Below are 26398 nucleotides of genomic sequence, written 5' to 3'. Positions count from 1 at the left end.
GAGATCTTGGTATAGTTGAATTTTTGCCCCATCACCAAAGTCCCAGAGACGTCTAGCTTTAGCTAGGCTATCTTCCTTCAAGATGCAGCAGATGACATCACGGGGGGTAGGGCCAGAGCCCTTAGGACGCAGGGCTCTGTGAGATCGGTCAAGCTTGATCTTGTGGGAAGGAGGTTCTTGCAAAATGGAGTTGAAGATTGCCTCCAGAATGGCATGGGTAGCCTCAGGGAGGCCCTTGACCCTAATGTAATTACGCCTTCCTCTATCCAAGTCCTCAAAGTGGTGCTGCATGTCCATGGCGACTTGACGCTGAGAGGAGACAGAATCCTCCAAAGTGTCAACCCTGGACACAATGTTTTGAAGATCTTTCCTGAGTGTAGAGATTTCTGCACAAATTTCAACCCAATTTGCCTCTGTGACTTTAGCAACTAGAGAGTGGAAGTTATCCTCATTGAGCAATTGGTGCCACTGCGATGGAGTGGGAGATGCTGGAGGAGCACTGTGCTTCTGGGCCCCAGGTGAGGAGGTAGGAACAGGCGACCTTTGGGAAGCAGCAGCATAAGGGTGGGTCACCCCCAAGTCCACTCCACCTCCCCCCCCCCTAGGAAGGAGTTGGTGAAGTCTGGGAGGGCTGCAGCAGAGAGCCAGGCGAGTGGGGACCCCAGGAGCAGAAGGCAGTTCAATTGCTGTGGCAGCAGGAGGGGAGGAGGAAGAATTACAGCTGGGCCCATGGCCAGGAAACCGAGAGGCAGAAGATTGCCACCTGGTAGCAGCACTGCAGTCCAGCGGGGAAGGGGAGCCACCTGCCAGGGAGAGAGAGCGCAAAGGCGGTGGTAACTGCAGGAGTGCATAGTTTTTCACCGGGGCCTCCCCAGAGCCGCTGTACTGCTGATAAATGCAACGCAGGGAGGCAGGAGCGGCCTCAGACTCACCAAGCCTGGGCAGGGCTGCAAGACCTTGCAAGATGTCCACTGCCTCATAGATGTCCGATGGCAGCAAGGGGGTAAGCTTCAGCTGTCCAGGAATCCCAGAAGAAGCAGGAGTCCCAGAAGATGATGCTCTGTGTAGTTTTCTCCCCATGGGTACCCAGGGGTGCAGAGTTGGTCCCGTTAATACAGCAGGCAGGGCAGGAGCTCCAGCTGCATGTGTCTGCTCTCAACGGTGTTCAGACCACATCCTGTACTGCTTTTCTTTGGAGGTGCTGTGCATCTCAGTCTGTTTATGATAGCCTTTTAGCCACAGACATCACCTTTGGTTGGCATTTTCCAAATGTGCCTTTTGTCCCCTTTTATTAAATACACGGATAAAAGATTATAATTTTATTTATTTATAATTCAGGCAATTGTGCCTGACAAAGGTGTGAAAATTGTCCAGGCACCAAAAGGTTAAGCCCAATTTCAGCAGAAAAACCTGTATCAAATGCAAAATGCCATGTAACATGGCTGATCTCAATTTTGATAGTTTTTTCTGCTCTGCATGATGGCCTAATGTCTGAATTGGTCAGAAAAACAACTTTACATAGAGTGAATATGGAGCATCGTCTCCTGAAAGAATTAGCATATAAATGGACTAACAAAATTATTTCTCATTTCAGTTTATTCTGCGCAACAAGTGTATACATCTAACAGGATTGGAATACCCCCCCCTCCCACTAAAAGTCTAAATAATGTAATACCGCAGCATTTGATGGTACCCCGCTAAAAGAGGTGAAGATTGTTTTTAATCGGTCAATATGGACTGTATGGAGAACCAATTTGTTCTCACTAAAAAGGAGAAGTACAGTAAATACCTGCTAGTATCAAGCAGTGGAACCATTGAGAAATAGCCTTTTTTTTTTTATTAAAAAAAACAAAAGAAAAAACCCCCACAATAAATGACATTCAAATAGTAATCTTTCCATCCTCAATCACAAAGTGGTAGTTTCCAACCAAGTTCGTTAAAATACAAAACACAAATAAAATTCTGGACGGACTCCTCGTGCCTTCCAATGCAGCTACAGTTGATAAATTGGCCTCTTCAGCAGAATAAACTCCCTTTCTTTCACAATGATGGAAAATGATAAAAGAACCAGCTGACTACATTGTGTCCCCCTGTTAACCGTTATGGGGAACACAGAAAGGGAAATCATTACTGGCTATTGAAGGTGCTATAAGGGAACATGGCTGAACAGGTAAGAAACAGACTCCCCATTGTGTGTTCGGCGAATGGCTTCTGCCAAGATCATAGAGATGTCGATGACCTGTTGAAAAATTGGCAAAAATGAGGGGCAGTCAGATGAACATATTTCACAGTACTGTAAAACACATTAAAATAATAAGATCTGTACCGCCAATGATAGCTTAGGCACAAAGATTGTTTCACTTTATATTGCAAATACTCATTCATGTGAATAAACCTACCTACAATAAAAGGAATTATCTAGAGAAAATAAAAGTTCCCTTGTAGTCGAGATGGTCATAAGTAAATTAGCTATATTCACCCCCAGCACTACTAACTAACTACTACTTCTGCCAATCATTAAAGGGGTTGTCCCATAACAAGTATCCTATCTATAATGCTAGTTTATGTGGATATAAGTCTTTTCCTAAATACATTGCTTTATCAAAACTGCTTTGTTTGGCTGCTATCTTAATTTATTCACTTCATTGTTGACACTGGCCCTTGGGATTATCTGCTTTATTTGTCAAGTGATGTAGCTGCCTGCTCTCAGGGGGGGGGGAGGGGCTGACAAGCAACGGGGCTCCTCATATAGGGGAGGGGAGAGCTCCGGGATGAGGGCCCATCCTCCAAGTCGTTCCACTTCCTCCCTCAATTCCACTCCAAACCATCTGTGCTGTTGGGGCTGGCTACCCCATAGAACAGGTAAACTACCTGCGAAAATAGTAAAGAAGGGAGGGAGCAGAGCAACCTGGGAGACGAGGATGGTTCTGATCACGTGACCTAGGGATGAATCCAGTCTAGAACCCCAAGTCTGGTATCAAGAAAACTCCTGCACATGCAAGTACAATTACACTTCCCAAACAACCCCTTTAAGATAACCGGATTCATACGATAGGTCATGAACATTAAATTGGTGGGCATCTGAAACCTTGCACCTCACTGTTCAGGAAGTCACCAGCACATGAACTATACATTAGACAGAGGCAGAAGAGTTGCTCCATCCACTGTGCAGTGGCCATTCTTAATTACTACATCTGTACAACTGATCTATAGATCCAACACTAGCAGCTCAGTGAGGGATTCTAAGGACAGGCTATCAATATCAAATACCTTAAATAATGTGTAGGACCCTGCAGCAGGCTGCATTATTTTGCTCATCGGGGCAAAAAAAAAAAAATCTGATAGGACAGTCTTTTGTACTTTTTATAAAATACTTTTTGCACCACCTACTTACAAAGTTTAAGTATTAAGGGGCAGAAATATGGGGTGAATAAGATAGCCTTATTGACATTATACATTCAGATACATTCATACCTGGATTTTAGAACAATGTCTGATCTTTTCTTCTTGAGGTATAGTATTCGTTACCACCACAGCTTCAAAACATGCATTATTAATTCGAGAAATGGCAGGGCCAGAAAATATGCCATGTGTCAAAATGGCGTAGACTTTGGTGGCTCCAGCGGATAGGAGTCTGCAAAGATTAAACATTATTGTAAATTTCCTGAATATTATAAAGGCTCTGGAAAGCATGCAAACATTAGCAAATATAGTCTGTAATCTATAATAATCTAATCTGCAAATAAAACACAATTAAAACATATTATAAAAGGAAAAAAAAAGTTACAAGTTCAAGTTAAAAAACCTATTGTACAAGGGGCTGTAATTGAGCACTGTATGTTTTTAGCAAATATTAACAAGAGGTGAGACATTTTGATATGCAATATGTCAGTCCCGACAGACTTCCATGGTGGCTGATTGACAGTGCTCTCTTTGTAAGGGTGTCTATGGCCCAAGTTATTGGAGTTCTGACACGTCTCCTCCTCTTAGGGTTGGAAAGAGTTGACTGCGCATGTTCCATCGGCCATTTTGTGGTGGTCCCATGTAAGAAGAGGAGGAGACACATCGGGAACAGAAGACAGAAGCAGTGCTGAAATTGATGACGAAGCTGTGCTCAGAGCACAGAGGAGCGCCTCATGTGCTCTCTGAACACAATCGGCATAATGAAGAAAAGAAGAAAAATTCAAAAATGGCAGCACAGACCTGCAAAGTGTAGGTGACCGATGAGACAAATGATGTGACGGATGATGTGAAGGTGACAGATGTGACAAAGAGGCTATTCCTATGTGCTTTTAGTTTTAAAACTTTTTTTTAATGATAGTATCCCTTTAACTATATTTTGCAGGGAGGCTGATTTTTGGGGGACACGTTGAGTGCGTCTATAACCACGATCCCTAAACCTGGGAAAAGACAGCACTGCCCCCACTAATCATAGGCCCATTTCACTCTAAATTTAGATATCAAGATGTTCTCTTCTGTTCTCTTGTCTGAATGGCATCTTTGGTATACTCTCCGATCAGGTCGGATTTATACCTGGTAGACACGTCTAGGACAATATGCAGAAACTTTGCAACATTTTACACTGGGACAAACATATATAACCCGGGATTTGTCAAGGGACAATTGAAACAGAGGGCGCCCGAATACATATAGCAAGGCAATAATCAAAAAGAACATTAAACAAGTGTGCCACAATAGAAGAACCCCCTTACCACTGGATGAGACACCCTCTGTTTCAATTGTCCCTTGACCAAGCCAGGGTCCACCGGGCGAAACACACGTCGGGCGGTTTTGTGGCATTGGTGGTATGTTATCCATGTGAGGATTCTCTTTTGGGCATTATTTATGTCTGGATTACTTTAACAGGGGTGGTGTGTAGGTCATTATATATGTATATCATTGAATACATTCCTATGTTTGATTGATTCCTACATTTTCACTTTTATCTTTATATCTATGTGACATGATGCCATTACTATTATGTATTACTATTATATTAAGCCTTGGTAAATTTTGTGGTTCATTGATTATCTTGTCCCCTCTATTTATTATTATAGCATTTTGTTTTGTTATGTGTTTTTGGTCTACATGCATAATTTCAATTATGTTATGATCATTAATAAAATATAATTTTTTATTATTTAATGTGTGTTCTTTTTGGTTAAATATGATTTATCTTTACACACATAATATATATTTTTTGTGTTTACTGGGACAAACATCACAAAGTACCTTTCTCGGTACTGGCCCGGACCAAGAAAGACCTTTGATAGTTTATCATGGCGTTACCTTGTACAGGTCCTTCGGTTTATGGGAATCACAATTCCAACGGGCACTCTGTGCCCTTTGTAGTGATCCATCTGCATATCTATAACTCCCAACAGACTCCTCTGTCGGGGTACCAGCCAAGGCTGTCCTGTATCCTCTACTCTTGTCATAGAAGAATATCTTGGGCGTATGAAGAAGAGATTTCAGTATAAAATTATAGAACATGATATCACCTCTGCTCCCCATCTTCACCCCTCCCCCATCTTTTCCACCTGGTCTTTAACTGGAGGCTTTTGTTTAATGTAGACATGAACGGTTTAAGCTCTATAATGACTTCCTCCTGGACAAATGAATGGTTACCAAGGAACACTTCACCCACATACCCCTATCCAAACCTTTCCGCATATGTCAGATATTTAATTTTCTACACTCCCTTATTACACATAATACTGTAATTAAGGCAACTAACTTTGAAACATAATGTCTCTATCGGTCTGAAGGCAAGGGTGCCCTGTCCTTCACTTATGGAGAGTATACCCCACCACCAAAATGGACTTCATGACTTCCTGGGAAAGAGACCTTGGGACCATGTTGAACATTTATTAACAAAGGTAGTTGGCAGCTTACCCTGGCACCCTATGTATCCTATGTACTTTAGGGGCTGTCACACCAGGGAAGATACGCTACATATTTGGTGGACTTTTCCCATTGTCCGCCACTTCTGGCAGTCCATTCATAGAATAGCCCAGAGACTTCTAGGTCAATCAACCTCGCTATCAGCCCCAGCTCTCCTACTAGGCATGAAACAGCTGGCCTACGCTATGCTCCATATAAATTACTTCAATATATTTTACTATCTGCCAGAATTCTTATAGCATCCAGGTGGAGGTCACAGAGTCTCTCGACACCAGAAGTTATTAAACAAGTTGACTCAATCATGCTTTTTGAAAAGATCAAGACTGATCTAAGACTTCCTTTGACAAGGTGAAGTCCCCCTGGATCAATAAAGCTAATATCCTGGGCTTATTACAAAGAAAACTAATAAGTCCAGCTCACCATATTAGCTTATATAAACTTTGGAGCCAGGAAGCACGGAAACCCTTTGGATTTTAAAGGCACAAATACAGGTATATGGAAGATAAAATCCAGCTTCAACTGCAATGCAATATATCCAGACATACGTGGTATAATAAAAATTAACTTTTATTCCAATCGAAGGTAAAAATAGTCACATATCGACTTAGAAAATCAACATATAAAAAAGCATCGACGATTGAAGTTTGCGGGGGCGTTTGCGTCCCGCCCTGCGGCCTCATTTTTTGATGAATTTACAAACTCTCGAGCACGATTTCTTTCTCTGTAAGGTGTAGAAGATACAGTAGCTATATTGTCCGATACATCTGTATTAGTACTGTATTAGTTTTAAAGTTTTTATACTTATCATCCTTCACCGATTTTAAATGTTCTTGTAGTATTGTCAATTCCTGTTTTATCTCTTCCAATTTACGTTTTTCTTGTTGGATAATGAGTCATTAATTTAAAAGAACATTCTGACAGAATATCATTCCACTGATCAAAAAAATTATCGTCATAGACAAATGTTGGATTTTTTCGTAGACGCAAAGCCCTTGGAATCATTTTTTGTTGCACATACTTTTCCAGGGTAATGCCATGACCCCATGATATCTTAAGCTCTTGATTCAATAACTTTTCCCATTTGTGCAGGTACTGTTGTGTCTCTGAACCAAATGGGAAAAGTTATCAAATCAGGAGCTTCTTTGTATGCTGATTTTCTAAGTTGATATGTGACTGTTTTTACCTTCGATTGGAATAAAAGTTAATTTTTATTATACCACGTACGTCTGGATATATTACATCGCAGTTGAAGCCGGATTTTATCTTCCATATACCTCCAATATCCTGGGATTGCCAGTCTTCAATTATAAAACTTGGTTGTAGAATCCTGAATCTAGTATTAATCCCTTAGGTTAAAGACCCTGTGTTAAGAGACAGCACTCCACTGCACCCACTTTACTTTGTGTGTTTTATTCTCTTATTGCAAACTTATATAATTTTATAGTCTACCTGACTAATATTATGTTTAACATTTTTGCTTTATATTTGATTGCCCTGTTCATGATCTCTCTTTGCTATTAACTGGCATTAATTGTTAATGTTCCTTTCCTATTTTGTATCTATGGATACTTCACTCGTTATTGTGATACATATTGTATTTTTCGGTTTCATTCAATAAATACCTTTAAAACTAAATTTGAGTACTATCGCATGAACCATATAGGAAAGAGTCAAGAACAGGGCTGTGCAAGTAATCAAAAAACAAAACAAAAAAACAGATAGAATGTGAACCCGGATAACAGATATGATTTTGTATACGTCTGTTATTTCAATTCTGTAATTATATTATTTGTGAGCCTTTGCCTGCTGTTTTGTTCAGACCAAACGCGTCCAATCCAGAACTGCTAATATATTTTGGGGTCTCTTTAGACCCTAGAGTATAATTAGTAGAGGCCACCAACATTTTTAGCAAGACCTTTTGAACTGCTGGAACCCAGGGAAGCTGTATTTTTTTTTTTTGTTTGCTCACCTTACATAGGTCTCCACTAATTATACTTCGATCCAAACAAAACTGCCAAGAATATAGGGGGGTTAGAAGGGAGTTTTGGCTTACTGACTCCACAGCACTCATTATTGCAGATTTTTTTTTTTTTTTTTTCCCCCTTTTTGGTGAAGACCATATGAAAGCTGCAATGTGAATGGTTCTTCTTTTAAACAGGTTCATAAGGGTATATTCACAAATAATTTTTTCAATAGGAGGCACAGGTTGGAGTAGAATGCTTTTAAAAAAAAACAAAAAACAAAAAAAAAAACATTGATCTTGCCACGGATTCAGCAATTGTTTCAGCCAGAGTCCGTGGTGCAAGACACCCGAATGATCAGCCCCAATCACGTGGGCCTAATTTGCTGTGGAAAGAGACAGAAAAAGAAAAGGAATCGAGGCCAACGTCACCTCATATTATGGCCCCTAAATCTTCTGTTTTATATTTTAAAATTAAAATTGCAACTCACTTATCTGCAGCATGACAAATGGTTCCGCAAGTGTCCGCCATGTCATCGACGAGAATCGCTACTTTATCTTTCACATCTCCCACAAGAACCATACGGTCTACCTCATTGGCTTTTTTCCTTTCCTTGTGTATTAAAGCAAAGTCAACATTCAGTCGGTCAGCAATTGATGTAACTCTAAATGGAGAAAGAAAAAACATAAGCAAAGAAAGCTTAGAGGCACAGATGGGACACACAATTCTAATTTCCTTATATTTGTTCATAGGAAGTCAGTTTTATCAAAGCTGGCTTCATACTTCACCTAGAATTGTTGTAGAGAAAAGTCCTGCAAGGAGGATCTTTCTCTCTGCCTGGTGGACCCCATTATAGTCTGTGGGGTCAGTGGGTTTTGTGTGTAACCACGTTTTAAGAAGGCCTGAAGGCGATTGTGAACCTAGTGTAAGCCATTGTATGCACACATGATTTTGTGCATTGTGATACTCATCTTTATAAAATATCTTACCTCTTGGCACCACCAGCATCTGGAGACACTATGGTACAAGTTTTCCATTCTGCAATGTTTTCTCGGATCCATTTCAAGACAGCAGGTTCAGCATATAAATTATCCACAGGAATATCAAAGAAACCCTGTAACAGATATTATACTTAAAGGAGTTGTCCGGGATAAAACAAAAATTAAACACTGTCTAACTTCTAATTTACCAAGTAAAAAAAACTCTATACTTATCCTTATCCCAGTGGCAGTAATGTGATTGCCCCAAGCACACTTTCTGAAAATCTGGTGACGTTCTGTTTCCATAAACGAAGTGTCACCAATACTGCCCCCCACCCACCCCGCTTCATATCATATTCACCCGCCTTGAGTCTTCTGGCACAAAACATCACTTCCTTCATTTCAGCCGGCACCTGCACAATAGAACCAGTGATTCTAGCTCAAATGTACAATTGCCGTCAGAAGTGAAGCACGACTACCATACATGTGCAGGAAGTGTGCAAGAAGGAGCTGGTGGGACAGAAGAAACTGATCTCCAGGACATAGAAGACAGGAAAGTATGATTGGGTGGGCTGAGTTAGGCAGGTAGGGCTAGCAGTGCGCAGGTTAGCTAGGGAAACAGGAGGGAGTATTTTATTTTGGATGCAAAGTGAATGCCATAAAAATGAAATCCGCAAGAAAGTTGCACAAATGCACTTTTTCTCCAATTCCACCCCATTCTGAAAGTTTTTTTTCCAGCTTCCCAGCATAATAAATGGTACCATTATGATGAACTATTTGTCCTGCAAACATTAAGCGAGGGGTGTGGTTGTGTGTGTGTGTGTGTGTGTGTGTGTGTGTGTGTGTGTGTGTGGGGCATCAAAAATGAAAATTGCCAAAAAGCGATAAGGAGTTAAAATAGGAGTTAAATTCCACTTCGGGGCCACCTGTCATTGTGGCCTTGCAGTTGTTTCCAAACTATAACTCCCATATGTTATTAAATATTTTTGCACATTTTTGCTTCAATTTTTCCCCCCCATTTTCCTCCTCTAAAAACTAGGTACGTCTTCTGGTTTGATGCATCTTATAGTCTGAAAAATACGGTATTAACCTCTCTACCGTAGTTAGGAATAGGGTTGAGAGCATGTCTGCAACACCCAAAAGTAGGCTACCAATAGTTAAAGGGGTTTTCTGTCCCCAAATGAAGTTTTTATACTGAAGATCAGCTGTTCGAGCACCCTCCAGGGGTTGGAAGCTAGAAAATAAGGCAGTGGATAGGGAGCCCAGACAAGCCACTTCTATTCAAATAACAGAAACAACGTGCAAGTCTCTGTCCAATGCATTTCTTGAACTTCCAATACCTAGTGGCTGCCAGAACAGCTGATCTGTTAGGGATCTGGGCGTCTGATCTATATACATATTTTGTATTCAGTGGCACAGATTTTAAAATCAGCATAGCTGCAAAGATCATATATAATAGCAAAAGAAAGAGAAATACCTGAATCTGGGAGGCATGAAGGTCCATAGTAATGATGTGGTCGGCCCCAGCCACAGACAACATATTGGCAACAAGCTTAGCAGAGATTGGTGCTCGTGACTAGAAGAAATCAAAGTGGGAAAGAGAAATATGATTATTACCACACAAGGAAGAAATATTACATTATAACTCACATAGAATGCAACATTAGTGAAGAAGATTTGAGTGACTCACGGACTGCTTTGACTTACAGGTGAACATGTCCTTACCTTATCTTTTTTATCCTGACGTGCATATGGAAAGCAGGGTATAACAGCGGTGACACGACAGGCAGATGCTATTTTGCAGGCATTTATCATAATCAGAAGCTCCATCAAGTTGTCATTTATCTCCCCGCACCCACTTTGAACAATATAAACATCTTCTCCTCTCACACTCTCTCCAATCTCAACACTGTAATGAAAAGGATAAGAGCATTAGTGCAGGAAATATAAGCTGCACTTCCAGGTCTTTCCCCCTCGAGCGCAGCTGAGGGAGATCATCAATGCCCACAACACGCTGATTATATGGCGTCTCAGCGAGTTGCCGCAACAATCACAGCCACAGCGCGAGGAACGAGTTCAGCGGCAGGCCAGCTTGACAGCTATCGAAACGCTGGAGCTGGTGGATCATAAACACCAACAACACGCTGATTATATAGCGTCCCACCGAGCTGCTGGAACAATCACAGGCATGGTGTGAAGAACAAGTTCAGCAGCAGGACAGCTTAAGTGCTGCCAAAACGCCGGAACAGGCAAACCATCAACGGCAGCAATTTGATTAATACACTCATTATATGGTGTCCCAGCGAGCTACTGTGATGCCGGAACAATCACGGGCATGGTGCGACGAATAACTTCAGTGCCAGCCCAACTTGAGAGCTGCTGAAACGCCAAAGCAGGCGGATCATCAACGCCAACAACACGCTCATTATATGGCGTCCCAGTGAGCTGCTGAGATGCCGGAACAATCACAAGCACAGTGCAAGAAACAAGTTCAGCAGCAGGACATCTTGAGAGCTGCCGAAACATCGACGGCAGCAACTGGCTAAATTTAGGCAGATCATACATGCCAACAACCCGCAGACGAAGTTGCGGGCAGAAGCTAGTATATTATAATAAAATAAAAATCAGGTGGATGGTTTTCTAAACCCGGCACCCCCTTCGCAAGTCACGCTTTGTAAACTATTTCTTGTCTTGGCCCCTGAATTTCTCAGTCTGTGTGTAGTATATAGCACAGCAAGGAATCTCACTTTACACGCTCTCTTACTATGAGCCAGGCTAGAGGGGGTGAGGGGAGCTGACTGAACTAGAGCACAACTCCCCTGCTCATATTGCACTAGACAATGCACTAATCCTTGGTGGGCTCCATTTTTGTCACACGTGTGAGTTTCTGTAATGGTTGCAGAACTAGTAACCACTTTCCTGCTTATGTCACACTGAAAACACAACCGAATAAATCAAGGCTGTGGAGTAGACGTATAAGAGCTTCCTATAGGTTTCCCATTATCTTTGTAGTCACTCTTGGCAAAAAAAAAAAAAAAAAAGCAAAATCTGCAACAAAAATGGCAGCTTTTCTGCAATACGGGGGCAATGTTTGTGCTGCTTGTTTGTTCAGGATTCTACCTGAAGCACCCACTGAAATTAATGGGAGCCAGCTTCAAATTACCAGGGAAGCTAAAAAGAAAAAAAAGTAACAAATATAGTATCAAATCCCTCAGTATGAAGCAGAGCAGAGGGCTCATTTACCAGACATGCCGCCAGGTCTGCACTGAGCCCTGCACGGATGCTCTTGACTCATCACATCATTTTAGGCTATTAATTCCCACGTGTTTTCAGCTTATTCTCCTCTGCCTGCACTGATGCATGCCGGGATTCGTAGTCATGCCGTCATCTACTATAAGCTTACACGTAGGTCACGTAAACTACAATCCCCAGCAGCGTTTGCGTCCGGCTTTTCCATTTTAGAAATGTCACGCTCTGCGATCTATCAGTGAAGTGCACGGGGGACTACACGGCCCGCTGGGCTCCAGAGCTGCACGGCAGAGCGCTCGGGCCAGTGTAGGCTTTCTTACCAAGTCTCTTGATTGCTGAACTTTTTCGTCACCACTCGCCCCAGTTCTAGTCCAAGTCGATCTGCAATTTTTTGGGACAAATCTTGATGCGAGCTCCCGCTAAAGATCTTTATGTTGGGCATGGTCTCCGCTGCCTCTCGGGGGATTCGTCACTGGAGTGGAGGAAAAGCAGGCCAAGGGGGAGCCTGGAAGATGTCCTGTTGCTTAACGGAGACGAAACTCTTTGCCCCACCCCTTCCCGCGTCCAACCAATCAGTAACTGCCGAGACACACCTCCATCTTGCGCAGGATCGTCTAATTGGATGTTTTCTAAATGAGGCCGTGTCGGCCATGTTGAATATTGGCAGGTTTGATCCCATTTTAGGGTGTTGGTCGGGTTGCGATGAAACAACACGTTCATTTTGCCTTTTGTAGCTATAGTTATGTCGTATGCAGGCAGTGAGAGCAGGTCGCATGCGCCTGTGGAACCGAGCAGCTGCTTTCTCCTCCTCGACGTCAGAAGATCACGTGGCATTCCAAAGTCACGTGGCACTGGCTGGGAAGACGCTTGAGTCCTTTGCTGTTGATGCGATATTTGCTGCGTTCGTGGCTGTGACATCACTACCGATATGCCTGTCTCAATGTGAATAAAATTTCTTATAAATAAATGTGAATAAAATTCTCATAAAAACATTAAAATTTTGGAGCATGCTGTCATTCATCATGAACAATTATGAATACATAATTTCACCCTAAATTCACCCCCACCTACATGGAACTGTTAGGGTAGGTTCACACTACCGTTATTCAGTGTTAGCTGCTTTCATCCATCATAAGATGAGAGCAACGCATATAATATGGAAATAGAGCCCTCGCTCTCTGGTGTCATCTGTATTCACTCTAGTGGCGTAACTACCGCCATAGCAGCAGAGGCAGCTGCCACAGAGCCCGGGACATTAGGGGCCCAGCGACAGTCGTTACCACTGCTATCATTATCCTCGGGGGGTCTTTTCGGACCCCCGAGTATAATGATCGGCCGACTGGGAGAGGTAAGAAACATAAAAAACACTGTTACTTACCTCTCCACGATCCTGCCAGGCCTCCTTCCTAGTTGTCTGACATCTCTGACGTCACATGAACCCGGCCTGCGTCCCGGGTAATGTGACGTCCGACGTCATTGAAGAAGGACGGCAGCGGAGGCCGACAGCGTAGGAGCCGGGGACAGGTAAGAAACAGTAGGTTTTTTATGTTTTTATTCCCCCGGGTCTCCGATTATTATACTCTGGGGTCTAAAAAGACCCCAGAGTATAATTGTTTATGGGTGTCCACAGTGGGACATAATACTGTGTGCAAGGGCCACTGTTGGGGATAATACTATGTGCAGGGGCCACTATGGGACATAATACTGTGTGCAGGGGCCACTATTGGGGATAATACTGTGTGCAGGGGCCACTAAGGGACATAATACTGTGTGCAGGAGCCACTAAGGGACATAATACTGTGTGCAGGGGCCACTATTGGGGATAATACTGTGTTCAGGGGCCACTAAGGGACATAATACTGTGTGTAGGGGCCACTATGGGGGATAATACTGTGTGCAGGGGCCACTATGGGGCATAATACTGAGTGCAGGGGCCACTATGGGGGATAATACTGTGTGCAGAGACCACTATGGGGGATAATACTGAGTGCAGGGGCCACTATGGGGGATAATACTGTGTTCAAGGGCCACTAAGGGACATAATTCTGTGTGCAGGGGCCACTATGGGGGATAATACTGTGTTCAAGGGCCACTAAGGGACATAATTCTGTGTACAGGGGCCACTATGGGGGATAATACTGTGTGCAGGGGCCACTATGGGGGATAATACTGTGTGCAGAGGCCACTATGGGGCATAATACTGAGTGCAGGGGCCACTATGGGGGATAATACTGTGTGCAGGTGCCACTAAGGGACATAATACTGTGTACAGGGGCCACTATGGGGGATAATACTGTGTGCAGGGGTCACTATGGGGGATAATAGAGGAATGCGTAGGAGGGGGTCGGTCGGGGGGGGGGGGCATGTCAAAAGTTTGCCACGGGTCCCCACCATTCCTAGTTACGCCACTGTGCGTTTGGTATTCCGTTCAGGATGGTCCCCGAGCGGACTCCCCGAACGGAGTACCGAACACAGATGTGAACGAGGCCTTATAGAAGAAAACGTCACTTAACCACTTCAGTACCGGGCCAATTTCTGGTCCAGGACCAGACACATTTTAAGGTTTTTTTGTATGTGCAGTTTTGAGGGCTGTAATGTTTTTCTCATATGTCTCATTCAACTAATTTTTGCGTCTTTTTTTGGTGACACATAGTGCTTTATTTTTATGTTGTTTTTATTTTTCAATGGGTTTTAATTTTTTTTATATATAGGAAAATATAAACAAAATAGGAGGGAAATTGTGTCTGTTTTTCACTTTTCTTTTCTCTTTTATTTAAGGGGGCTCTATCAGCAAAACCTAAAAAATAATGATATACTTACGCATCGTGCAAGGTGGGCGGGCATTCAGGGTGTGTCTTCTTCTTCATCCACACCTCCTCTTCCTGCGATGTCCTCAGGTCCCATCCTTCTGTTTGATTTCTTGGATGATCACACAAAAACGTAGTATGTCATACTTTATGTCCGTCAAAAAAAACCAAAAAACACAACAGATCCATTTTTGTTCTCTATGTAAAGGGATGGTCATCTGTTTGCATCCGTTTTTTGCATAGGTTAAATGGATCTGCTAAATAAATGTTGTGAGAAGGTGACAGGCAAAGTGCTGGAGTCCTGATATATCTTCTCCAGGTTTCTCACATGTGTGGTCCAGGTCGGGTCTTGAATAGGCTTCAGTACTGGGTGTGGGTCCTGAGGCTCATTACTGGGCTATAAAAGGCTGCAGAGCCTGCACTTCAGGGCAGATTCTGGGAGTGAGAGGAGGTGCCTGAGTCTGTCCTGACATACAGAGTCTGGTGAGCCTGTACTGCGCTATTTCTGTTTATGTGGCGGTCACACTTGTGCCTTGACCTGTCTGCTGTCTTTCCACCTAGTCCCGGGAAAAACTGCTTGGGGATGGCTTGCCAGCAGTCAGTATAAAAACCCATTCATTTCAATGGGTTTTTAAAGGGGCTCTATCAGCAAAATCATGCTGATAGAGCCCCACATATGCGTGAATAGCCTTTAAAAAGGCTATTCAGGCACCGTAAATGTTATATTAAGCTAACACCCCCCCCCGTTTTATAATAATACCGTAAAAAAGAATGTGATTTACTTGCGCATCGTGCACGCTGGGCGGACATTCAGGGTGCGCTGTCTTCTTCATCCACGCCTCCTCTTCCTGCGATGTCCTCGGGTCCCGTCTTCCTCCGGCGCTCGCGAACTGACATTGATTGAAAAAAATGACCTGGGCGCATGCGCAGTAGCCATAGTAGAAGCCGCATGCTACTGCGCATGCGCCCAGGCCATTTTTTTTTATCAATGTCAGTTCGCGAGCACCGGAGGAAGAGGAGGCGTGGATGAAGAAGACGGCGCAGCCTGAATGCCCGCCCAGCGTGCACGATGCGTAAGTAGATCACTTTTTTTTTTAGGGTATTATTTTAAAACGGGGGGGGGGGGGAAGTTTAATATAACTTTTACGGTGCCTGAATAGCCTTTTTAAAGGCTATTCACGCATATGTGGGGCTCTATCAGCATGATTTTGCTGATAGAGCCCCTTTAAAGCAGACTGCCGGTGTCCATATGCAGCCTCTCTGCTGTGAAAGGTTTTTTTGCACAGACTTTGTGTCTGTGCAAAAAAAACAACAAACAGTTTCATGATTGAGAGGTTGCATACGGATACCGGCGGTCTGCTTTAAAAACCTATTGAAATGAATGGGTTTTTAAACTAACCACTGGCAAGACATCCCCATGCAGTTTTACCCGGGATTTAGGTGGAATCACAGTGGACAGGTCAAGGCGCATGTGTGAACGCCCCATTACTCGTGTGGTTAGTAGGAAGCCACATGTACACTTAGCACTTTATTGTTTAGTTAGTGCTCAGAAAAGCAGGGTTTTGTCTGACATTCTTTAGCCTGAAATTAAGGCTGTATTTTATTTTGCTCATTTTGTGCCTGAAGTCAAGGTTTATTTATTTTGTTGTTTTTTCTAAATAAACAAATTTTGTGTCCCTCTCTCCGACTGTATGCACCTTTGCTCCTATTGCTACCTTCCTTATAATGTAAAAAAAAAAAAAAAAATTAAAGTGTTACTCTGCTATCATTAAAGAGAACCTGTTATGTTCTCATGCATATGTGGTTTCATATCCTGCTAGAAAGCCGATAGTGTGCCGAATTCCACGCACTGTCGGGGGGGGGGGGGAATGTTTCTCATGGAGATGATTCTAGACTGTTAGGAACTCTCTTCTGATAATGGGGACAGATCAGTGCTTAAATTAATAGGATGGATATCTCCAGCCCTGGGGCACATAACGGGAAAAAATTCAGCGCATTGTCGGCTTCTTAGGGCATACCTCCCAACTGTCCCGATTTCCGTGGGACACTCACGATTTCGGTGTCCTGTCCCACGGTCCCGGTCAGCGGGAGGTATGTCCCGATTTCAACTCATCGGAATCCTACGGACGCCGATGAGCTGAATACATAGGCCAGGGGTCCTCAAACTGCGGCCCGCCAAGCACTTCTGTCCGGCCCGCCGACAACGCCGGAAGGCGTGCATTTATAATGAAGCTCCTGGGGAGATTGGGCCAGGCCATGGAGCGCACTTCACTTTACCTATTGGAGGGCACCGCTCCTGATGTCTGTGCAACCTGCGCTGCTTCCAGTGTGCGCCTGTGTCCTCCTGCCACATTGCTTGTATGCAATGTAAGGAGGATACAGGAAGCACCGCTCCTGATGTCTGTGCGACCTGCTCTGCCTCCGGTGTCCGCCTGTGTCCTCCTGCCACATCGCTTGTATGCGATGTAAGGAGGATACAGGAGGCACCACTCCTTATGTCTACATGGCCTGATCTGCCTCCGGTATCCTCCTTACATCGCATACATGCGATGTGACAGGCGGACATCGGAGGCAAAGCAGGTCGCACAGACATCGGGAGCGGTGTCTCCTGTATCCTCCGTACATCCGTCACTTCATCAGTCAGGTCATCCTAGCAACGTGACCTGACCTGACGCAGCCCAAATTACAGCGAGCAAAGCCACTACTGTACTACAGTTTGCTGTGCTGCTCAGCATTGGTCTCACTGGTCAGGTTTAGTGCCTACTGCCTTCCTGGACGGACCCTACCTGTGCCCCCTGAAGTAAGCAGTATAATATCTTACTGTAGGACAAATAACACCTCAGAGGGCATGACACTGGGGCAGATGAAGGGGGGAGAACGACATGACACTGGAGCAGATGAAGGGGGGGGGGAGAACGGCATGACACTGGGGCAGATGAAGGGGGGAGAACGACATGACACTGGAGCAGATGAAGGGGGGGGAGAACGGCATGATACTGGAGCAGATGAAGGGGGGAGAACGGCATGACATTGGGGCAGATGAAGGGGGGGAGAACAGCATGACACTGGGGCAGATGAAAGGGGGGGGAGAACGGCATGACACTGGATGAACGAGAATGGGCGGAGTAAACATAAAAGTGGGCGGAGCCAAATTTGCCGCAGCGCGCACCGCACATTTTGTCCCTCTTTCTACTTTTCAAAAGTTGGGAGGTATACTAGTGGTATATAAAACCACAATGCATGAGGACATGAAAGGTCCTCTTTAAAGTCTATTTCTGTCATTCTGTATAACGGATGGCAGCAACAAACATTAATAACAGTAGTGTGATTGTAGCTTTAGTTGTTTAGTGTGTATTATATAGCTTCAAAGAGAAGCTGCCAGCTATCCTGAAATGTACGTTACCATCTGTATTGGGTGTGCATCCAGTGCAGATTAGAAATTTCCAGATGAAAAAGTGTTGTAAGGGTGCGTTCACACGATTTTGCAGCCGCAAAATCACGGGCGCAAAATAACGCGGTGTATATGCTCCTAACTCCCATTGAAATGAATGGGAGCATTTTGAGTGCGTCATCTGCCGGCACGTGTATACGTGCTAGATTGCGCTCCACGTTACATTGTGTGAACGCACCTTAAGGATGACTTTTTTTGCCCATTCTTTAAAAAACCAAAAAAATCTGGAATTACTTTCTCTTTAATGGGGTTCATCAGGCCTCCGTTCATGTCCGTCACTTTCAGAATCCGCTTTTATCCAACTATCCATTGTAGACTTCTGACAGACCAGAAGGTGGTCTCTCCCTAAGGATAGACGTTATCCCCATAATTTGGTCTCTCAGCCTCTCACTTAAACCAAATCAATTCTCTCTAGGCTGCGCTGATGAAGTCCAACCAGATAGAAATGGTGCCGTAAACTGAGAAATTGATTTGGTTCAATCTCGTATTATGCATTGAAGACTTCTGGGAAGTTGGGCATGATGTTCAGGGTGCTTGCTATAGAGGGCAGCAAAGCAGATGCACTGTCTCCCTGTTTACATCTTGGGAGACAGATTTGCATATTCTTCCCATGTTCCCCTGCAGTGGAGCAACTATGGCTGTATAAGTCTCCACACACCTGAGAAGGTAGTCTCTCCCTAAGGATAGACATTATCCCCATAATCAGACCAGAAGAATGGAATTCAAAGCACAGATGTGAACCTACATTAGGATAAGATCACACCACTGTTATTTATTGTCCATTGCTCTCACATCATGGGATGAGAGCCATGGACATAAGTGATTGATGCAGCCAGAACTTGCTAAGTGTGGTGTATATCTGCATTCACTCTCATGTAAATAACAGGACAGAAGCTTTCTTCTGTCATGTAGGTTGCTTTTCTAATAGAAGTAACAATTTTTGGAGCATTTTTGCATTTTAAAAATACTTTAGTGTATTTTTTTTTTTTTTTTTCAGTTCCACTGTGGGATTTAAACACTAAGGGGGCGTTCACACTACCGTCGGTGTCCGACAGGTAGTGTCCGCTCCTAGTGTTCGCTCAAAATCTGTCACGGACATTAGGAGCAGACACTAGCTGTGTCCGTGACACCTGTCATTTATTTAAATGGGCATCGGGTGCGTTCTTTTGCACTCCGTGCCCGTCCTTCCCTGTCCGCAAGTGAAGATGTCCGACTTCTCAAGCGGACAGAAGAACCCTGCATGCAACACCCTTCTGACTGTAAAACGCTACGGTACCGGGACCGATAGCGCTTTACTCGGGGCACAGATCAGGAAAGCCGATAGTGCGCTGAATTCAGCACACTGTCAGCTTTCCAGCAGTATATAGAACTGCCTGTGCCCAATCTGATGAAAGTTCCTCTTTAACAGTGACAGCCTGCCTCTAGCTGAGCGTCATAGGATAACTTCAGATGGTGACATAGGGGCCCTCTAATTGACATCCATCATCATGGTAAAATATTGCTATCCTCCAGTCTCATGTTTGTCACCACTTTACAAGTTCAAAGTCACATATTCCACAAGAATTAGCACATTGAAGCACAGGATGGCAGCACTGCACTTCTTCTCTAGTTAAGAAGATGACATTAATCGAAAATCTATGTTATCCCTAAAAATTTCATTTTCCGTTAACTATAACTATACTTAACTATCTTCTGCCCGCAACTTCATCTGCGGGTTGTTGCCGTTGATCCGCCTATATTCAGCAAATTGCTGCCGTCGATGGTTTGCCTGCTCCGGCATTTTGGCAGCTCGCAAGCTGTCCTGCTGCTGACCATGTTCCTCACACCGTGCCTGTGATTGTTCCAGCATCTCAGCAGCTCGCTGGGACGCCATATAATGAGCATATTGGTGGTGTTGATGATCTGCCTGCTGTGGCGTTTCGGTAGCTGTCAACCTGGCCTGCTGCTGAACTCGTTCCTCGCACTGTGCCCGTGATTGTTCCAGTATCTCAGCAGCTCGCTGGTACGCCATATAATGACCGTGTTGTTGGCACTGATGATCCGCATGCTCCGGCGTTTTGGCAGCTCTCAAGCTGGGCTGTCACTGAACTTGTTTCTTGCACTGTGCCTGTGATTGTTCCGGCATCTCAGCACCTCGCTGGATAATGAGCGTGTTGTTGGTGTTGATGATCCGCCTGCTCCAGCGTTCCTGCAGCTGTCAAGCTGGCCTGCCGATGAACGTGTTCCTCGCGCTGTGCCCATGATTGTTCCAGCATCTCAGCAGCTCGCTGGAATACCATATAATGCATGTGTTGTTGTCATCGATGATCCTCTTCAGCTGCGCTTGAGGAGAACTTGGTTGACTTCTGGCTTCCTTCATACTTGTTGTTTGCAACAAATTAGATTCTCTTTTTCCAAGCATGTTTGCCAATTTGGATTAAAGTTGTTTGCCCAATGTCAGTTTGTCTGCAATGCCTGGAGCAGATAAGATAATATGCAAATGCATGAACACTGAAGGTTAGTGTGTGTTTACATAGAGATATAACAGCCCTGGCTCTCTCAGAAGGTGAGATAAGAGCAGTGTAATATAGTATGTGAACAAAAATTCATAACGGTCAGGAAGCCATGTCATTTACCAGGATAAAAAGTAGTTTATATGTTAATCGAGGTTACAATATATCTGTGTGCCAAATTTAATTGAAATCCGTTCAGCCGTTTTTGCGTGATTGAATAACAAACACACAAACATACAATTTATAATATTAGTAGGATGTTCAGCGTCGTAATGGTACAGTACTGTAAAGTCATGGGGACAAGACAATAGTGATCATAGCATCCAGGAGGTTTGGGGGCAAGATTATCCACCATCTCGCTACCCTTCAGTCCAAGAGATTGCCATGGTGGCCTGAAGGCTGAGCAAGGGCTTCCTGATTGCCTAAGCACAATTTCCTTAGGGAACCTATGTGTGATGTACTACAATGCTATGTATTGCAGTACATTGCAGTGAGGATCTGAGATTTCAGGTTCAAGGCCCTATGTGGGACATGTAAAAAAGCAAAAATAAAAAAAAAATTGCAATAGTTTAAAATAGACAAATAATAAAAGGTAAAAAAAAAAAAAAAAAGTGGCGTTGTCTCTGGTGTCCTGGCATGGAGAGACAGGGAACAGAGCCAGTGCGAGCCTGGCTGTACTCAGTTCCATCCAGTCTACTTGTAAACCAATGATTTCAGCAGGGAAGTACTGGGACTGGGGGAAAACATATGCATTTGGGTTAGCAACTGGCTCACTGATAGGAAACAGAGGGTACTTGTTAATGGTAAATATTCAGACTGGGCCACAGTCACTAGTGGGGTGCCACAAGGGTCAGTATTAGGTCCTCTCTTGTTTAATATCTTTATTAATGACCTGGTAGAGGGTTTACAAAGCAGGGTGTCTATATTTGCAGATGATACTAAACTTTGTAAGGTAATCAATAATGAGGAGGGTAGTAGAATATTACAAGGGGATCTAAGGAAACTGGAAGCATGGACGGAGACTTGGCAAATGAAGTTTAATGTTGACAAATGTAAAGTAATGCACTTTGGGCGACGTAATAAAATGTATGACTATGTACTTAATAGTAAATTACTGGGTAAGACTGTCAATGAAAAAGACTTAGGGATTTTGGTGGACAGCAAGCTTACCTTTAATGACCAGTGTCAGGCAGCTGCTGCCAAGGCAAATAAACTTATGGGATGCATCAAAAGAGGTATAGATTCTCATGACAAGGACATAGTTATGCCTCTATACAAATCACTGGTATGGCCACACTTAGAATATTGTGCGCAATTTTGGGCCCCGATATACAAGAAAGACATAAGTGAACTTGAAAAAGTGCAAAGACGGGCGACCAAAATGATTAGGGGAATGGGTGGACTGGAGTACAACGAGAGATTAACAAACTTGGAGTTATTCAGTTTAGAGAAAAGACGTCTACTGGGAGATCTAATAACAACGTACAAATACATGAAGGGACAATACAAAGAACTTTCTAAGGATATTTTTACTCCTAGGCCAGTGACCGTGACAAGAGGACATCCTCTACATCTGGAGGAGAGAAAAGATATATAGAAAAACCGGGAACTGGCAGAGCGCTAAAGGCAGCAAAATCCGTAATAGACTTGAAAAATAAAAATGACGATATGCAAGATTAAGATGAATTGGTTCTGTTTTATTGCTCCAAGGACATGAACAACAGCTTAAAACGGCTACGCGTTTCGACACCGGGCGGGTGTCTTCTTCAGGCCAAGCAGGAAGTGTCCAGCAACAGCCTTAGAACCAAGGAGGAGGAGAGAAAGTGTCACCAGAAACATAGAAGGGGATTCTTCACAGTAAGAACAGCGAGACTCTGGAACTCTCTGCCCCAGGAAGTGGTGATGGCGGATTCACTGAACAAGTTCAAAGTGGGCCTGGATGCCTTTCTTGAAGAGAAAAATATAACGGGTTATGGTCTCTAGATTTTAAGGACACGTTGATCCAGGGTTTTATACTGACTGCCAGATTTGGAGTCGGGAAAGATTTTTTTCCCCTGAAATAGGGCGATTGGCATGAGCCTCATGGGGTTTTTTGCCTTCCCTTGGATCAACACTGTAGGGATTGTAGGGTTATAGGTTGGACTTGATGGACTCATGTCTTTATCCAACCTCATCTACTATGTAACTATGTAACTATATGTACCAGACACAAGGTACTTACATGTGGCTATTGACACATTGATGAATTCCATTTTATGTTTTTTCTTAAAGACTGCAACATTTCAGAGTAAAACATAGGTAAGTTGTGAAAGCCAGTGGTACCGGTGGTTAAGGTAACATGAATCACCTGACAGTTTACATTTAACCTCTTCTTTACTCAAACCCCTAGAGGAAGTGATTAAAAATAACAAACACTTATTACTCACCTTGCCTCACCTCTCCAGTGCATCCTCGCTCCGTCTGGCTCTCTTTAGCATCTCTTTCGGTACTCTTCTACCTATGACTGAGGTGACATGCCCCAGAAGTCACTGCTGGAGCAGTGATTGGGTCCCAGGGATCACATGGGGCACGCTGACATCATTACTTCCCTAAACGCGTCACTTCAGTAACACGCCGGAATATCCCCAGAAAGGATGTCGAGAATCATCAAAACGCAGAAGAGGTGAGTATAAGTATTTCTTTTTTTTTTAAATGTAGATTGTGAGCCCCATATAGGGATCACAATGTGATCTGGGGGTACTACTAATGAAGATACTGAATTATTACCTCCATGTCTCACATATCAGTAATAGAGATGAGCAAACGGCGTTCAATCGAATTGGTATTCGATCGAATATCAGGCTGTTCAAGGTATTTGATTCCAATCGAATACCACGTGGCAAACACATTAAAAATTCGTATCCCCTCTGTTGAGCATTAAAGCCTCTACTTGGGCTTGGAGATATCTCCTGTCACACACTGCCATTGAGGACCTGGTCCCTTTGATAAAAATGCATCTGCTTTACATGACCGCATTCCTTCCCCAGCTGAAAATCCGTGGTTGGATTGATAAAGTTCTCTAAAGGATTTCACAATTGATAATGACTGCCTCAAATCTTTCACTATGTTGTGTACTGAGTTTGATCTCCCTAGCAATGATTTTTTTAAGTACCTCCAAATTCATCACCTTCTACAAACTCTTGGAGCCTCGAGACTTGTTTTTCCAAGACTAGCCTTTCAGTTATGGAAACAGTCTCCTCCTGCCCGAGGTGGCACCTCTGCATTCTATAGTTTTCTCTCGACTCCATCTACGCAGATCAAACCCCTTTGCCTATTGCGTTGGGAAGCTGACCTAGCCAGTACCATTCTCCTGACGGAGTGGCATGAAGCCTTTGGATTTGTTAAGAAGGTGTCCAGGGGTGCTTCCCATTGGGAGAAGGCGCAAAAAATTATGTGCACTGGTATAAGACTCCTGTTCAATTCCTCTACCTCAAGGCTATGTGGACGGGGCTGCGGTCGTGTAGGCTCATTTATTCATATGTGGTTTGGGTAGGTAGTAGTGTTTCAGTTCATGTCTTCCATTGTTGGTCTCCCTATTCCTCCCTCCCCAGGGTTAACGCTGTGTTTCTTGGATCCCGGCTCTTTTCCAACGGGTACGCAGGTTATCTTGGGCCAAATAATCCTAGCAGCTAGGTCCATGATTGCCCGACAATGGAAATCAGCATTATGTTTGACTGTAAACGCGCTGTTCCATCATGTCAACCTAGCTTTTATACTGGAACGTATGCTGGCCAGTAAAGGGCACACTTTTTCTAAATTTCAGACCAAATGGACCCTTTGGTCTTTTTATGTAAGGAACAAAAGGGAGTCCCAACCCTGGATTTTGCCTCCTTCTTCTGGAGCTCCCTGATAGCAGCTTTTCCTAATTGAGTTAGTGGTGACTGTACCACTGGGAATCTCTTTATTCTCTTGACCGAGATTTAAATTTCATATGCTGTGAAACTGAGTTGGATGTAGATAAGTGTTATTTCTATTATGTTGTTGCGGTTGTTATTTTACTGTTTTCTCACATCCTCCCTCCCCCTTACTTCCCTTTCCCCCCTTTCTTTTTGCCCAGCTCCCAGATCCAGTTGAAGCGACCTTGAGTTGTCGATGGAAAGAGTCGTACTTACTCATGTGGTGTGCGAGTGTGCGAGTGTTCTTATTCTTCAACTGTACTCTGGTATTGTATTTCTGTTTAATATGTATGATGTCACTCCTTCCATGCTATATTTATGGTCTGTTGTAGGAGCATTATTATTTTCCCTGCATTCTTTTTCCTTTCCTGTATTTGATAAAAATTTTCTCAATAAAAACTAAATTTAAAATAAAAATTTGATTCCCCTCCCACCTTCCATGGCGCTTTTTTTGTACCAATAACTGTGCAGGGGAGATGGGACAGGAACTATGACAACGTAGCATCGAAATCGGAAAAATCAGAAAAAGTAATTGGCTGGCTAAATCAGGTGACCTCCACTTTATACCAATGGTGGATTTCAGATTCGGTTCATATGAGACTGTGAACTATGTGACTGTAAGGGTGCATTCACACGGAGTAAAATGGAGTGTAATTTGGAGCGTTTACGGAGCGTATACGGAGCGTTTACGTAAACGCTCCGTAAATGCTCGTTATACACTCCGTAAACGCTCCAAATTACACTCCATTTTACTCCGTGTGAATGCACCCTAAGACAGGGATAGATGTACTGGCAGGGTTAGCTAGGAATTAGCTTTATTTAGGTAGGAATGTTACTCAAACAGCTCTTTGGGGCTCTATCTCGTGGCAGCCCATTATATGCTAGTTTGGATCCCTGTCAGCTTGCGTTATGCGGGAGCTGACTTTTTCTCATAGGAATGCATTGACCAGCCTTGATTGGCCGAATGCCGTACAGTGTACAGCATTTGGCCAATCAACGCTGGTTCTGCCGGAGGAGGCGGAGTCTAAGATCGGTCCACAGCAGTCTCCTTTGTGGTCCGATCTCAGATGTAGCAGAGTTGACACAGCTCTGCTACATCTCGGGTATAGCAGAGTTGACACCGCTCCGCTACATCTCAGATGTAGCAGCGTTGAGCGCACAGCACTGCTACATCTCAGGCATAGTAGAGTTGACACAGCTCTGTTACATCTCAGATGTAGCAGCGTTGAGCGCACAGCACTGCTACATCTCAAGTATAGCAGAGTTGACACAGCTCTGCTACATCTCAGATGTAGCAGCATTGAGCGCACAGCACTACTACATCTCAGGTATAGCAGAGTGACACAGCTCTGCTACATATCAGGTATAGCAGAGTTGACACAGCACTGCTACATCTCAGATGTAGCAGTGTTGAGTGCACAGCACTGCTACATCTCAGGTATAGCAGAGTTGACACAGCTCTGCTACATCTCAGGTATACCAGAGTTGACACAGCTCTGCTACATCTCAGATGTAGCAGCATTGAGCGAACAGCACTGCTACAGCTCAGGTATAGCAGAGTTGACACAGCTCTGCTACATCTCAGATGTAGCAGTGTTGAGCGCACAGCACGGCTACAT

General features: G+C 43.8%; 1 protein-coding gene across 1 annotated transcript; it reads right to left on the bottom strand.

Annotated features, from left to right (window-relative positions):
• Window positions 1-1570: 1570 nt before the first annotated feature.
• Window positions 1571-12641, bottom strand: LOC142185149 (ribose-phosphate pyrophosphokinase 1). The gene is made up of 7 exons (XM_075260412.1): window positions 12415-12641; window positions 10571-10754; window positions 10323-10421; window positions 8855-8979; window positions 8356-8529; window positions 3475-3634; window positions 1571-2239 (listed from the first exon to the last, which is right to left on the bottom strand). The coding sequence occupies exons 1-7, from the start codon at window positions 12534-12536 to the stop codon at window positions 2147-2149; spliced, it is 957 nt and encodes a 318-aa protein (XP_075116513.1). The 5' UTR covers window positions 12537-12641; the 3' UTR covers window positions 1571-2146.
• Between the last annotated feature and the right edge of the window lie 13757 nt (window positions 12642-26398).

Source organism: Leptodactylus fuscus, chromosome 11 (assembly GCF_031893055.1).
Source record: "Leptodactylus fuscus isolate aLepFus1 chromosome 11, aLepFus1.hap2, whole genome shotgun sequence".
In the NCBI taxonomy this organism is placed as follows: Eukaryota; Metazoa; Chordata; class Amphibia; order Anura; family Leptodactylidae; genus Leptodactylus; species Leptodactylus fuscus.
This window is presented reverse-complemented; position numbering and strand designations above follow the sequence as displayed.

Coding starts and splice junctions, on each gene's coding strand:
- LOC142185149 (XM_075260412.1), bottom strand. CDS start 12,536: ATGCCCAACATAAAGATCTTTAGCGGGAGCTCGCATCAAGATTTGTCC. Junction 10,422..10,570: donor GTCAGGATAAAAAAGATAAG/GTAAGGACATGT, acceptor GATTTCTTCTAG/TCACGAGCACCAATCTCTGC. Junction 2,240..3,474: donor GACATTGTTCTAAAATCCAG/GTATGAATGTAT, acceptor ATTTTTCAACAG/GTCATCGACATCTCTATGAT.